We start from the raw sequence: 13,887 nt of genomic DNA, 5'->3' as shown, positions 1-13,887 counted from the left end.
GCTTGGTTCTGGATGATTTCCTGTGCGACCTGCCTTAGACTACATCTCGTCACATCGCAGCACACCCATTTCCCAGCGAGGGTGGGGATGTGTGGGTTTCGTTGATGCGAACACAGGGCGTGCAACACGCATAGATGCAGGCATATCGTGCGAGGCGTGCGTGGGGTTGAGCGGGTTAAGAGAACCGGGGAACGACCAGCAAACCGGCCAGGGCGTTTCGTTACATTTTATTTACACCTACACCTGGGCCGTAGTTGCGGAAAACATACGTGGTGCTGCACACATAGTTGCCGGTAGTATGCACGCACTTGCGCCGCCGAGCAACTAACCAACAACCTAAACAAGGGAGGGACTATAGAGGGCTGTACGTAAACTAAACCCCCTAAAACCACCAAACTAGTAGGGGAGGCAACAACAGCGAAAGCCAAGCACCCCCGGTCGACACGCGAAACCCGACGGCGCCAGAACCAAACCAAACCAAACCAAGCGAGTACCAAGCCCCTCCAAACCAGCACCAGCACCAACACCAGCACCAGCACCAGCGGCCAGGGTTTAACGCGGCGTGTGCATGCGCTGTGCAACGTGCAAGGCCAGCAAAAGGACCCCCAAAAAATGCCCGATGGGACAGGGACCGGGTCGTTCGGTAGCTGCCGTTGACGCGGCGGACAGCGGCATCTTGGGGGGGAGGGGGAGGGCCCCGTACAGTATAATAGATCCAGCCCTGCGGGCCCCAGTGAATAGAGTAAGTACCCAGACCTGACTGCTTTTTTTTTTTCATTCTGTCCTTGTTTCGTCTAGTCCCGATGTTGGGGGTGTGGGCGTGGTTTGCGCGCGCGTGGCCTGACGCTGTTGATATGGAGCACCCGTTACATCGTCCCGGTTTTTTGGTGTGTTGGTTTGGACAGGATCCGACAGGTTACGTAGCGGTTTAGTAGGTCGTGGGGAAGAGTTGCGCACCCGGTTCGCAAAGACGGATTGGGGAGTTGTCGATTTTCGCGGAGTTGGGGTAGTATCTATTTGTGTATTGAGATGGTGTGGGATGTGTGCTGATTGCTGATGCTGGGTCGGTCGTTGGAAGATAAAAGGCTTCACAGCCGGAATGACATGATGGGCCTCACTGCGGAAAATAGATTGGGAAGCCTGCATTGTCTTTCGGCTCCTTCGTCTCATTGCGCAAGACATCTGGGTCTATGCAATAAGCCGTTGAATAGATTTTGGGGAACGGACGACGGACGAGGTCAATCGGCCGAGAAATCCGGAGGAGAGGGCCGGAGGAGACGAGCAGCTGGGTGTCGTACAAATAAGGACCGCGGCAGAGGCTTGCAGGGCTGGAGGGGTGTATGATTTGGCATGTCGCCAGCTGATTTTGATTTCGAGATCGGCAGGTACGAAACTCTGGGAATGACTTTTGTCTTGCATCGTCTGCGACACGATTTATTCGTCCCCGGCGCGGAAGTGGTCGCAGCTGTGGCGGCCGCGGGGGATTGCAGCGCCTGGGACTGGTTCCTGGCTGCTGCGGGAGGATGGCAGAGTTGGAGCCGACAGACGACGATGAGGGGAGAGTTGCGGGCTGCGGGTGGTGCGAAATTTGATTTGGCTTGCGCCTTGTCTTCTTCATGTCTTCTGCGTGTTTAATTTCTCTTATCTTTTTAACCTCGCCGTCTCTTTGCTGCGTCTAGTATGACAGAATGAGGGGATGACGTGCACCCGTCGAACCTCCTTCCTGCCTTGAATGTGGCTGATGACGAGAACCTGCTTCAACGTCACGTCGTAACCACCCACCTGCCCACCGCGTTCTTCTACCACCTACGACCAACTAATTTCTGTCGCCTCGCAAGTTTCCAGGCTTGAGATATCTTCAACCATTCCATTCCGCGCTGCCTCATCTGCCCAGCTGCTGCCTTGGGTGGCATTGCGCAAGGATTCCACTACCTTTCATTTTTTTTCTTCAAACTACCCCGCCACACCGTAAACTCTTGCCTGGCTTAACCAAACCACATCGCATCCAGCAGATCAACCTACCTCATAACAACGACTTCAACCATCACTCATCCAGATCTACGACGCGACTCTCATACATACTGGCCTCAACAGCTAACCCGCGGTACCCACATAATCGCCCTCACCGCAGGCTCACCAACTCCAGCCGGCATGGATCCCAACGCCCCGTTGCCGTATCGCATCCCCCAGCTCGCCAAGTCAAACTCCAGTGCATCCGCTGGAGGCGCATCTGTCAAGTCAGTCTCTGTTATTGGAGCGCATCCTCTTGGAACGCTGCGTGTGCATGAGCCTGCCGACCCTATGATAGAGGAGGATGACGACGATGGCCCGCCTTCCTTGGATCCCCCTGTTAGACAAGGCGTCCAACAACAACAACATAGAACATCACAGGCTAGCTTTGGAAAGTCGCTCAGCGCCTCGCCTCGAGATTCTCTAAGGCATAGCATGGGAGGCGGCGATGTAGTTCTCATCCTTGACCTCCCAGAAGTCCTCACCGTTGGATACGACTCTCTATCATTTACAGCCAAGCACTTTGGCGGCGTCAGAGATATCCCTCCTGGCCCTCATTTCTTTTGGGTTTCCCACCCAGCCGGCCTTTCTGCTCGCTGCGGTTTCTGGATCGTTGCTACCGGAGTTGACACTGTTCATGTTATACAGTGGGACAAGTTCAATGAAGTCCTCAGCGAGTCTGCTCGCGCCGAAGCCCGCATACAGGCTGACAATCTCGACACCTTCCACTCCAAACTCGTTCCATACTCCGACCCTTCAGCCGTCAATGTCGCTCACGGCAACCTGTTGCCATCTGCCTCTGAAAGGAACTTCAAGATCTGGCAGCAGCTGACGGGAAGCATCTCTGAAGGCGTCCTAAGCCGCATTACAGGACAGCTTCATGACAACTGGATGGTCCATACCGGAGACCGCGTGAATGGGTCGATCCTCATGGCTGGAGAGATGGAACTGGACAGGTCCATCTCGAAGACACTGCTCAAGACCCGCGAACTCAACTTTACATTCAACCAGCAGTCCAAAACATACTCAATAGGCAATTCTGGCGCTGACCGGACGCTCGACGCGACTGATGCGACGCATTATATCACCTCCCTTATTGATAACACGAACGGCGGCCTGGCCCCCGAGGACATTGTTGGCGACTTCCAGTTCGCCTTCGTGGTCGGCATGCACCTGGGCAACGACTCATGCATCCAACAGTGGTGGCACATGCTCCTCAAGCTCATCCTTCGAGCTTACCTTCTCCCTGCTCGCCGTCCTGTGCTCGCTGCCGCCTTCATACGCTCACTTGCCGCCCAGCTCTCCTATAGCACTTCCTGGCTGGATGGTTCTGTCTTAGACTATGCGGACTCCCAGACCCGGGACCTCCGTCTTGCCCTTACTGTATACAAGCGTCGCCTCGACGAGCTCCTGCTTGGCCTCGGAACCCATATCTCCCCGGACCAGCTTTCCGTGGGCACCGCCTTTGCTGGACTCGAAGCAACTGTTGTCTCAGAGTTAGACTGGGATCTCCGTGGCGATTACCTACGGCGAGGAAATGTCATGATGGAGGATGGCGAACAGGTGGAGCTCGAGGTTACTGACTTCGAAGCTGAGGATGAGCGTGGGGAGTGGGCTCCCGAGGTGGTTCAGCTGGACGAGTCTGGTCGTCAGCGCGACTTGGTCTCGTGGAACGATTAGGAACGGCGAGCTATGAAGACGTTCCAGGCCCCAAGGCATTGGGGACGGCGTGCTGGGGGAGTGGCTGCCGAGCGATGGCGGCAATGGCAGCGAATGCGTTCGCGCCGTTATTGGATTCGTCAGGGGCGACGGAAGTTGGTACGGACACGACGAGAGACATGATGACGTTCAGGCTATCGAGAGAGACTGACAGGATGAGTGTGTAAAGGAGGTGGATATGGTTATCACAAGGCATTGGAAAAAGAGACACATGACACAGGAGGAGTTTGGAGTATTCCCGGTATGGGCGGGGCAGCATCCGCGTGCTTTTCTGAATACAACCGCTCTTTTATCTTTGGTCTGCTCTTAGGGGATGCCTCCCTCAAGTTGAACAGAGGCCCCTCGATGCCACGCCGGGTATAGGAGTATTGGGATTTACGAGCCTTAACAGTCTTCCGAGATGAGATGAGGGCAGCACAATGCTATATCCAGTCTTTCCCTAGGCGGTGTACATGGCGTGATAACAGGTTTGGCAGCAAAGTAGGTTTACAGACTCAGCGCGAATGCTGGACGCATATATTTACTGTAAACGTCATGAGGGCCAACAGAGTACATCATGCGACCTCTCACAAAGCACTTCGGTCATTAAGGTGCAGAGTCCAGGGCAAGTTGAGCCATTTCATTGAGCACATCACAGTCTCATGCAGGATGAACCCCGTCGATAACTTTGAAGATTTCATTTGCCTGCCAGATCCTTTACAATCCGCCAAAAGCAAGGCCATGCAAATGCCAATGGGAAACCCATTCCCAGACCAGGGAATATGTGACTCCGATCCCTTTTCCGCACTGCCCACAACACCCAACCGCCACGCCCACACGGCGTCCGCATGGACGTGGCGAGCTGCTCCGTACTCTCCAAACCGACCGTTTATCGGTAAGACTTCTGGAAGCGGGCACGGGCACCGGGACCACCGAACTTCTTGGGCTCGCACCGACGGTTATCGGCGACGAGGAGGGTGCGGTCGAACTGGACGAGAGCCTGCTTGAGGAGGTTCTTGGAGTGCTCGTCGACGAACTTCTGGTAGTAGGCGATGAGGGACTTGGCAATGGCTTGACGGATGGCGTAGATCTGCGAGGTGTGACCACCACCGGTGACGCGGACGCGGATGTCGACGTTGGCGAACTTGTCGAGGCCGACAACCAGGAGGGGCTCGTAGACCTGTGAAGTGAAAAATCTCAGCATTTCGTTCCATATCGTCATGTGTCAATGCGGCCGTGGATTTTCGTTCCCAAGTAATTTTGAATTCGATGGTGGGACCGTGTTCACGGCTCGCAGAGGGCTCAATTATCGTACCTTGAAGCGCAAGATCTCGGGCTGGACGAGGTTGAGAGGGCGGCCGTTGACCTTGACAAGACCCTTACCGGCCTATTTTACGAAGTCATCGTTAGCATTTCGTGATTCCATCTCTCCAAACTCGAGACAGCAGTTCCCTACGAACCTTGCAGTGGGCGACGGCGGTGGCCGTCTTCTTCTTGCCGAAGCATTGCACGCTCTGGGTCGTCGACATGATTGCTGATTGTCTGGTTACCGGAGGTGCTGTGAAGGTACGAGCTGCGGGACGTGTTGAGATGGTCTAGCTCGCCTGTCGATTTTTGCAAGAGAAAGGGTTTGTGCCCTCGGAAGCCGCTAGGCCACTTTAGGTGGGGCCCTGGGGCGCCGCACCACGGGGCGCCAGAAAAAAATGTGGTGCACGTGATGGAAACCCTAAGCCCTTGGACTTAGCGGCCGAATTTGACATTGCCAAAATTTCGCCTCGCCAGAACCTCACGCCGGATACTATCACAGCCAACCAGCCCGTCGACTAACCCGCAGTCAAGGTACGAACCACCTCGCTCGAGACGACAGGATCATCACAAGATCAGAAATACTGACCCTCTCGTCCAGATGGTTTCCGCCAAGCAGCACGTCCCCATCGTGAAGAAGCGTACGTACACTTGCCCGCGCAGCACCGCACAATTCCCCCCCGCCGCCCCGACCGGCCGCGACGATGCTCGACGACGACATTGGAGGCCGGCAATGGAATTCTCTTGGGAACATGGATGTTGACTGGTGTGTGTGCAGGCACGAAGCGCTTCGCCCGTCACCAGAGTGATCGGTTCAAGTGCGTGGACCCTAGCTGGCGCAAGCCCAAGGGTATCGATTCCCGAGTCCGACGACGATTCCGCGGTGCCATTTCCATGCCCAAGGTATGTGCAGACTCTGCTGCGACTGCCAGAGAGCTCGAATATTCTCTGGTGGTCTGCATGTTTCGATGCCGGACAGGTGGCTAACGATTTCAACTTCAGATCGGCTATGGCTCCAACAAGAAGACCAAGTTCCTGACCCCCTCCGGCCACAAGGCTTTCCTTGTCAGCAACCTCAAGGACGTCGAGCTTCTCCTCATGCACAACCGCACCTTCGCCGCCGAGTACGTTTTGTCCCGAAATTCGATACTCTCGTGTCCCGAACCCGCTTTGCTAACAGCGCACAGGATTGCCCACAACGTCTCCTCGAGAAAGCGAATTGACATCATTGCCCGCGCGAAGCAATTAGGTGTCAAGGTCACGAACCCCAAGGCGAAGGTCACGACCGAGGTGTAAAAGGGTTTGGGTCGGTTTTGGGCTGCTTTACGGTTGCATCGGAAAGGGTTTGCGTTGCTTGCGGTTCTGGCATGTACACTCGTGCTAGAGAATATAACGCACCGTTGAACGACACATGACTGGGCTTCAATTGCCAATAAGACATCACGGTGCAGCCACATGAACCAGTGAGGGCGCTGAGGAGGTTTGATGATGACCTGGTGTTTACGGACGAGGCAAGGAAATAGTTGAAAACCCCAAATTAGGGTCCCCACCCAAGGTTCATGCCAACGTCGACGCTTCCATTGTGAACTGCCTCTCTGAATACGTGTCCATATGCAATACCTAAACGTTGCCGCTTTTCTCATGTCTGAATTGGTCCCACTCAACATTTTATGGTCGTTTGGGCAACTTTTCGGTCTCCCATGACATTGTCACGCCACCCCCAGCTCGCCAAACGAGACCTGTAAATGTTCCGGTTAACCTTCTTTTAGTTATTACGGTCATGAACAGCCAAGGGCTCAGTTTCTTTTTTCCCAAGCCCAAAACGTGCATTTCCTTGGAGGTGGGATGGTGGTCAGCACTCTGTGTCTGGGATGGTGGGGGAAAATCACTGTGACGTGTTTGACGGTCGTTTTTGGCTTGGACTGCATACTTCGCTGGCAAGCTCTACGGTTAATGTAACGGTAACTCGATGCACATTTCGGGGTTAGGCAGATCCCCGAAGCATCAAGGCATTGGAATAGAGGTAGAAACTCATGCAGTTATTACGGGCAGGCAATGCTAGGCAGGAGCCAAATTGGTGAGCCACGGGGGCAACTGCCGTAGTTACCTAGTGTGGCGGCCCTGCCAGCTGCCTCGCACTTCCTCGCAGACGGCACTCATCGCCAGCCGTTTGTCTCTGGGCTGCAAGCTGAAGTTCTTCACTGTCATGTTTGTCGTTTGTGCACTCAACCACGGTGTGTTTTCTCCGTGTTTGCAGACCGTGCAACGCCCGTCACTCTCTTGGCTGTATCGATTCACAAGTAGCTTCGCAACAGCATCACTTACACCTGGATCATCCTTCATTTTCAGCTTAGGCCTTTAGCACGAGGCCTGTATCATCCTTCGCAATTCCATGCCAATAGGCTCTAGAACACGAACAGATTCCGGTCCACTGACGCAGCCAACTTCTCAGCTTTCAACACCATGGCGTACCGACGGGTTACTGGCCGGCAGACCCGGCTCGGGTTCCAACCGCAGTGCACCCACCTCACAATGACCCGCCTCTATGGGGTCGATTTCATCTGCGAGTCGTGCCATCGACCGGGCTCGTTTGGGTGGGTGTATCGGTGCACCCAGGACCGGGATGAGTTGATCGAGCAGGCAGCGTCGAGAGGCTACACCGTGAGTACGGTGCTGTCCACGAGGGCTTGGGAATGTGCTGACATAGGGAGAGACTGCATTTGATGAACTAGGGCAGATTTTGACCGAGGAATTGGGGATACGAAAGGGTAGCCCTGCGGCGCGAGAGGACAAGCTGAGCTTCCTCGACGAGATCAACCCCGAGCAGCTAGCCGCGTACCGACCAGAGCAAGTGGCTACTATATTACGACAAAGGGAAAATGTAAGCCAGACTTAATGGGTAGAGCAAGCAGCTGTACTAATATCGACGACCAGTTACACGGGGAAATCCAGAGAGAGCGGCTCCGGAAGAATAGCGCCGTCCTCCTCGGACCCTTTCGTCAAACAAACGGTATCGACGATCGCGCCCAGGACTTCAACTACAGCAGTAGATGGATCTGTGCCGACGATGAGGAGTGCCAGTTCAAAGTGTGCCCCTTTTGTCGGCCTGGATATGCGGACCGGTCCTTTTTAAGCCTGACCGCGGCGGTACACGGGGAATTATCACCAACCGCAGCCACGGGGTTCGGCTTTCACGTATTGGGCGAGCGACCCGTCGTGGATGCAACGATTCTCAAGACAATCGGTTTACGTCCTCCCCCTCCAGTAAGTGCCAAGGCAGACGATTGAAAAGGTCGTTGACATGCTGACAGGATTTAGTCTCGATCCGAGAACAGCTTCAGCGAGATCTCCTTTGCGTCGGAGCTCAGCATGATAGAAATGCTAGAAGACCAGATAGCGCGAAGTTGCGGGCTCTGGCAGAATCACCGCGGAGAATCTGAGCTTGACCAGGAGGCGATTCTATCCCTGAGGCCCTCAATTCCTGGTCAGCTGACGCACTCGCCCGGATGCGACAACTTAGGAGCGTTTGAGCAGCCTGAAAAGGATCCCGAGAAGGAGCCAGAAGAACCTAGAAAAGATCCTATACAGCTTACATCTCAAGGAGATTTTGTGCGACCACGCCACCCCATCAACGAATACAAGATCGACTGCGTGGTCATGGAGCACGTTAGCTGCGTCTCTACACCCGAGGTAGATGAAAGCACCGACTACCTCATCAAAATCAGTGGGCCTAGGACGGAGGCCCAGCATACTGAGCCACGATTGGAGTAGGGACAGGAAATATGCCGTCTTGGCTTAGTAGATGGTCGAGAAGATGGCACTTGCAAGGAGAGTAGTTGAGTAGTTCGTTGACTTGGGTTTACTGTTTGCTTATTGTAAATATTTACTAAGCTAGGGCTCATCCTTCAAGCTTTCCAGCACCTTCTTGATCATCTGGTTGCCCACGACCTTGGCTTCCTCGAACCGCGGTTCGAAGAACTGCTGCGTGCTCACGAAGCGCTTCTCCCACGTCTCAAAGTGTCCCAGGCTCACACACTCCTCCCACCCGCGCGCAGCGAAGGTGAACTCGAGGTCATCGCTCCGGTACGTCTTGTCCTCGACAGCGGTGCGGATCGCTTCATCGAGCACGTCCTCGTTGCGGAACAGGTACTCGGTGACACCGAGACGGAGGCGGAACAGCGGCGTACTGCAGAGCATGTGGTCATACGGGACGATGTTTAGGGCCGCCCAGCAGTCGACCATGGCGAGCAGCGACAGATGGTTGTTAGGACGTGGCTCGTCAGTGGGGGTGCCTAGGGAGAAAGATGAGAGGATGGAGGGCTCGAGGAGCGGGCGCGTGTCCCAGGTGTTAGAAGGGCCAAAGACCTTGTCACGGGCACTGTAGAGTCGCTCACGCAGGCCCTCGAGGTTGCCCTCCAGCATCAACTTGTACAGCACGGTGACGCTCTTGGCGTACTGGGAAATCTGCTCGCGGGCCTCCGGGTTGAGAATGGCGAGTCCGGCGTAGACGTGCCACTTCTGGCTGTAGATGCGCAGCATCAGATTGACCTTGACGTTCTCGATGCCGCCGACATAGCGGCTCAGCTCCCAGGGGAACTGCTTGTTCGCGTGCCACGCCTTGCCCATCGACAGGAAGGCGGCGTGCGTGACGGCCTGGGTGTCGGCCGTGATGCGGTCATGCTCCAGCGCCGTCAGGTACACGAACTTGGAGCGGAGACAGCACAGGACGGCCTCGACCTTGTGGAGCGCCTCATCTGGGGCGCGGTGCTGAATGAGGACCAGCGGTTGGTTGAAGGGATCGACGTTGGGGCCGTGCAGCGAGTGGCACGAGACGATGGAGACATCGGCAGGGAGGTGGGCCTCGAAGGCTTTGATTTCGGGAGATTTGCATGATGTTTGGCCTCCCACGATGGCGCCGAGCTTGGTGGCTGCACAGGGGGAGAGAAGACGTGGTTAGACATGATGTGTTCTAGGCTTCATGGGGTTTACGTGGGTGGGAGAGGGCGCATACATGGTCCATACTGGGAAATCACACGATCAATGACGCCGGCCTCGACGCTATAAATGATGTAGTCGCTTGCGCGGGAGACATAATGACCATTGAGGCAAATTTCTATATTTTTCTATTCGAAAGCTTCAGCGTTCTGGCCAGGCGGGAGCAGGTACACCAGACAGGTAGCAAGAGCCGTACATTTCCAGCGTATTCTTTCTGTAGCTGTTCCTGGTTCTCTTCCCTGTCGCAGGCCAGAATTCTAGGTCCGCCGTTAGCCACTCGGCACGCGGTCGGGCATCACGAGAGTGAGAGAAAGGTGTTCCTAATCTTTGGTCCAAGTTAGCGTCTTGGTACGAGTGAGGGTGAGGGTGAAAAAAGAGTAGTGAGGATGATCTTCAGACAAAGTATAGTTAAGGTAGCAAGGGTTAACATCATCGAGAGCACAGGGACGGTTCTGAGGACCGGAACGGCCACCAGATGCCCCTGCACAGTACTCGAGCCAAATGCGCTCTTGTCATCATAAGAGGGGGAGGGAAGAAGAGATTTCGCGACGCGAACATTGTGACTTACCACAAGAACAAAGGGCTGGAGAAGGGGATGCAAAGTTTGCGACCCGACTTACCTCCAGCCAGCGGCAGACAGCCTCTCGGCGTACATCTTGCCCATGTCGCCCATTCCAATCAGACCGACGACGAAGTTTTCCATCCCGGCCGGGACGGCGCAAGCGGGTGAAGCCATTGTATCTGCTGCTCGATGGGAAAACAAGCACAGAGCACAGATCACATCCTGTAGCCGCAGGCCACCTCTCTACCAAGTCTGCGTGGGCTGCGGCGAAGCCAGAGAGAGTGGTTGATGTGTGAGTGGGAGTCATGAAAGATGAAAGAAAAAAAAGTCAGAAGTCGCTTTCATAGTCGCTGGCGCTAAAAACTTACGTAAGCTCGTCCCCAACCTGGGTGCCGCGATATAACGATGCGCCTATGCATCCAGGGGGAAAAGCTCTCAGGCATCAAGAACCCGGGTTGAGCAGGCTTGATTACGTCTTTGGTCCAACCAAACCCTCCAATCTCGGTTCTGACGGTCGGGATTATGGAGGTAGTATTCGCGCTTGGCTCAAATGGCTCCGGGCAGCTTGGTATTGGCCACAAGGAAGACGTCTCGGTTCCCAAACAGGTGCTCTTCGAACCCGATGCACCAAGCTCGCCCATTGTCAAAATTGTCGCCGGCGGAAACCACACGCTGCTTCTTACCGAGACTGGGAAGCTATATTGGAGTGGAGACTCGACGCCCGGGGCTTGCGGTTTGACGTCTGGTCCCGATGTGCCTGCAGTCCGCGAGATCAAACTCACCAGGGGCGGAGAGAGTGAGGTTGGGGAGATTGCCCTGATCGCTGCGACCTGGGAAGCTTCCGTGGTCGCCGCCAAGGACGCAGAAGGCAAAAAGACCAAGGTCTTCAGCTTTGGAATGGGTGGCAAGGGAGAATTGGGCCTGGGCGAGCTCATTGTGCGGACACCGCACGCTAACGAGATCAAAGACTTCCCACCTCCCGGGACAGAAGTTGTGGACCTTGCCGCCTGCATGAGCCACGTCGTCGCGGTTCTGAGCAACGGCGATGTCTATGGATGGGGCAACGGGTCAAAGGGCCAGGCTGGAGATCCTGCGCAGGTCATTCACGCCCCTCGCAAGATCGAAGGCGTTCCGTTCAAAGTCGCCAGGGCCGTGTGTGGCCGCACGTTTTCTTGCTTGTTCGGCGACGCTGAGAGTGGAAACATTCAAGTGCTCGGTTCAGACAAGTGGGGGATCCAGTCCGGCGCGCCTCAACCCGCTCCCAAATGGAAGGACGTCGGGGCCAGCTGGGGAAATGTCTACATTTTGACCGAGGACGACGAGCTACAGAGTTGGGGCCGGGACGACCATGGACAGCTCCCTCCACCGAAGCTCCCGAAGCTCAGCAAGATTGCCATTGGTAGTGAACATGTCGTTGCCCTTTCAGCTGAGGGTGATGTCTTTTCATGGGGTTGGGGCGAACACGGGAACTGTGGACCTCAGGTTGAGAACAATGATGTGAAAGGCAGATGGAACGTCATTGCGTCGTCAAAATTCATTCCCCCTGGATCTAAGATAGGCGCAGTCGGTGCAGGGTGCGCTACCAGTTGGGTATTCATTACAGCTGATGAGTGAGATGGCCATCCACAATGCCGGCAAAATTTGCATCGCATCCACAGCTAGGCCGTGGGTCCTTAGTCTGGGAAGAGGGCCAGGTTCTTAACATCCGACAACCTCTGTGTAGGCTCCAAGAACTGAGACTGGTCCTCCGTTGGCTCTGGACGCTCGCCCTCGGGTTCTGCTGTCTGTCGGTCCTCCACTCGGCTCATATGCATAGCAGAAGGGTTCTAGAAGAGTTAGCTTCTCAGCAAAGTGCAGAAGAGAATCGCAGGGACTCACCGGGTCCACACTATGATCCCACTCTAGTCTCGCATCCTCCTCGGCATCTTCGTCCTCGTCCCTCACAGGTTCCCAGCCCTCGTCCTCTACGAATAAACTCTCCGACCTCATAGTCGGGGGAGGCGGCGGCCTCTGCGACGGGCGCAAGTCAAACGCTCCTATGCGTGACGCGCTGGCTCTGGCAGCGCTGAGTTGCGGAGTCGGGTTCTGCTGTGGCCGTGAAGGGAGAGGCGGTTGAGGCTGCGCCTGTGGTGCTTCGGAGGGAGCCACGCTCGTTCTACGAGACGTAGCTTCGAGGCGCGGGCCGTTAGTCTGTGCAGCATTCTTGCGGCCCTTCTTTGTCTTTTGGCCTGGGTTGCTGCCCCTCTCTCCGACGGTCATGATCAAGAACTCGCACGAGATGGCATCACCCGTGTAAGCAAGCTGAATAGGACGAGTGGGAACCGAATACCGGGCCGAGATATCGTTGCCAGTAATGCCCGCATGCTGGATGATTGCCCGGAAATCTTTGACAGAGATCACGATATGAAGCTTATCCTCCACATCGATATCATCAAACTCATCAGCCTCCACGGCGATGGATGTTTGAAGGGGTTTCTTCAGGACAGCTTAGGTGTGTCAGTTTGCGGGTATCAACTAGATAATTCATCCAGTGGGGAAGACGCACCATCCTCACTGACAGTCTTCTCACTGAAACAAGTAAAATTCACATGATCGCCATCGGTGTTAATGTCGAGAAACTCGATGCCAGGGCCGAAATGGTCCATCAGCTGTCGCAATGTCCGTGATGAAATCGTCCAATGATGTGGAGAATCTTGCCGGTTGAACTTGGCGTGAACTGGAACCGCAACCTCGAAAGGCAGGCGGTGCGTAGAGGTCAATCCATTGCGGAAGATTATTCGAGCGATGAACCGACTCTGGATTCCTTCGCCATCCTCGATGGCAACGTCGCACCGCTCGATGAGGGTCTGCTTCTCGACATCTCTCTGGTTATCTGCCGCCGTGCGGCTTCGGAACAAAGATATGAGGGCCTGTAAACATGTTAGATATGGCATCAAACACTTCACTTGGCATTTCCGACATACTCGGATGTATAGGGTACAGTAGAAACGATCACGAAACTGGCCACTGCCTTGAAACTGATAGCGGGAGAAGAACTTGTTTGTAGCGAACCTAACGCTGGCATAGGCAGACTTGGACGTGTTGAGAGTGGTAAGAACAAACTGGGTAGCTGTCAGCTAGGTAGGCAGGGATCTGGGTATGGCTCAGCACCCACGGAGTCCTTTCGTGCCTCGAGGGAGACGTCGTCACTGAACTTGTTCAGGCAGATGAGGGCGTCGCGAAATGCGGAGACGCCCTCTTCGCTGAGAGTGAAATTGAGAAGCGCCATGATTCCATGTCAGATGATATCATCGGCGACACATTAAAGAGAACCAATG

The 13,887-nt window shown here is 55.1% G+C and overlaps 7 protein-coding genes across 7 annotated transcripts; 4 read left to right on the top strand and 3 right to left on the bottom strand.

Moving 5' to 3' along the window:
- Positions 1–1,660: 1,660 nt before the first annotated feature.
- Positions 1,661–3,912, top strand: BGZ61DRAFT_113555 (AAR2 protein-domain-containing protein). The gene has a single exon (XM_046236969.1). It carries the CDS (start codon positions 2,152–2,154, stop codon positions 3,688–3,690), a length of 1,539 nt encoding a protein of 512 aa, XP_046098744.1. The 5' UTR covers positions 1,661–2,151; the 3' UTR covers positions 3,691–3,912.
- Positions 3,913–4,597: 685 nt separating this feature from the next.
- BGZ61DRAFT_537595 (ribosomal protein S9) lies at positions 4,598–5,237 on the bottom strand (the record flags this gene model as incomplete). Its single annotated transcript, XM_046254556.1, has 3 exons — positions 4,598–4,888; positions 5,024–5,095; positions 5,169–5,237. The coding sequence occupies 3 exons, from the start codon at positions 5,235–5,237 to the stop codon at positions 4,598–4,600; spliced, it is 432 nt and encodes a 143-aa protein (XP_046098743.1).
- Positions 5,238–5,448: 211 nt separating this feature from the next.
- On the top strand, positions 5,449–6,579 carry BGZ61DRAFT_460385 (ribosomal protein L32e). The gene is made up of 5 exons (XM_046247023.1): positions 5,449–5,547; positions 5,615–5,654; positions 5,792–5,916; positions 6,016–6,137; positions 6,201–6,579. The coding sequence occupies exons 2-5, from the start codon at positions 5,615–5,617 to the stop codon at positions 6,307–6,309; spliced, it is 396 nt and encodes a 131-aa protein (XP_046098742.1). The 5' UTR covers positions 5,449–5,547; the 3' UTR covers positions 6,310–6,579.
- An 897-nt stretch (positions 6,580–7,476) lies between these two features.
- On the top strand, positions 7,477–8,553 carry BGZ61DRAFT_289227 (uncharacterized protein; the record flags this gene model as incomplete). The annotated part of the gene is made up of 4 exons (XM_046238554.1): positions 7,477–7,674; positions 7,727–7,894; positions 7,948–8,277; positions 8,332–8,553. Coding segments are annotated over 4 exons (918 nt in total), but the record flags the coding sequence as incomplete, so codon positions are not given.
- A 351-nt stretch (positions 8,554–8,904) lies between these two features.
- On the bottom strand, positions 8,905–10,744 carry BGZ61DRAFT_363631 (uncharacterized protein; the record flags this gene model as incomplete). Its single annotated transcript, XM_046241451.1, has 5 exons — positions 8,905–9,941; positions 10,025–10,136; positions 10,205–10,284; positions 10,408–10,460; positions 10,629–10,744. The coding sequence occupies 5 exons, from the start codon at positions 10,742–10,744 to the stop codon at positions 8,905–8,907; spliced, it is 1,398 nt and encodes a 465-aa protein (XP_046098740.1).
- Positions 10,745–11,092: 348 nt separating this feature from the next.
- Positions 11,093–12,184, top strand: BGZ61DRAFT_363796 (regulator of chromosome condensation 1/beta-lactamase-inhibitor protein II; the record flags this gene model as incomplete). The annotated part of the gene is made up of 1 exon (XM_046241460.1): positions 11,093–12,184. The coding sequence occupies one exon, from the start codon at positions 11,093–11,095 to the stop codon at positions 12,182–12,184; it is 1,092 nt and encodes a 363-aa protein (XP_046098739.1).
- An 84-nt stretch (positions 12,185–12,268) lies between these two features.
- On the bottom strand, positions 12,269–13,838 carry BGZ61DRAFT_363858 (Rad9-domain-containing protein; the record flags this gene model as incomplete). Its single annotated transcript, XM_046241462.1, has 4 exons — positions 12,269–13,056; positions 13,116–13,479; positions 13,534–13,671; positions 13,725–13,838. The coding sequence occupies 4 exons, from the start codon at positions 13,836–13,838 to the stop codon at positions 12,269–12,271; spliced, it is 1,404 nt and encodes a 467-aa protein (XP_046098738.1).
- Between the last annotated feature and the right edge of the window lie 49 nt (positions 13,839–13,887).

Source organism: Ilyonectria robusta, assembly GCF_021365365.1.
Source record: "Ilyonectria robusta strain PMI_751 chromosome Unknown BGZ61scaffold_24, whole genome shotgun sequence".
Taxonomy (NCBI): Eukaryota; Fungi; Ascomycota; class Sordariomycetes; order Hypocreales; family Nectriaceae; genus Ilyonectria; species Ilyonectria robusta.
Note: the sequence above shows the minus strand (reverse complement) of the source record. Positions and strands in the feature narration are given on the sequence as shown.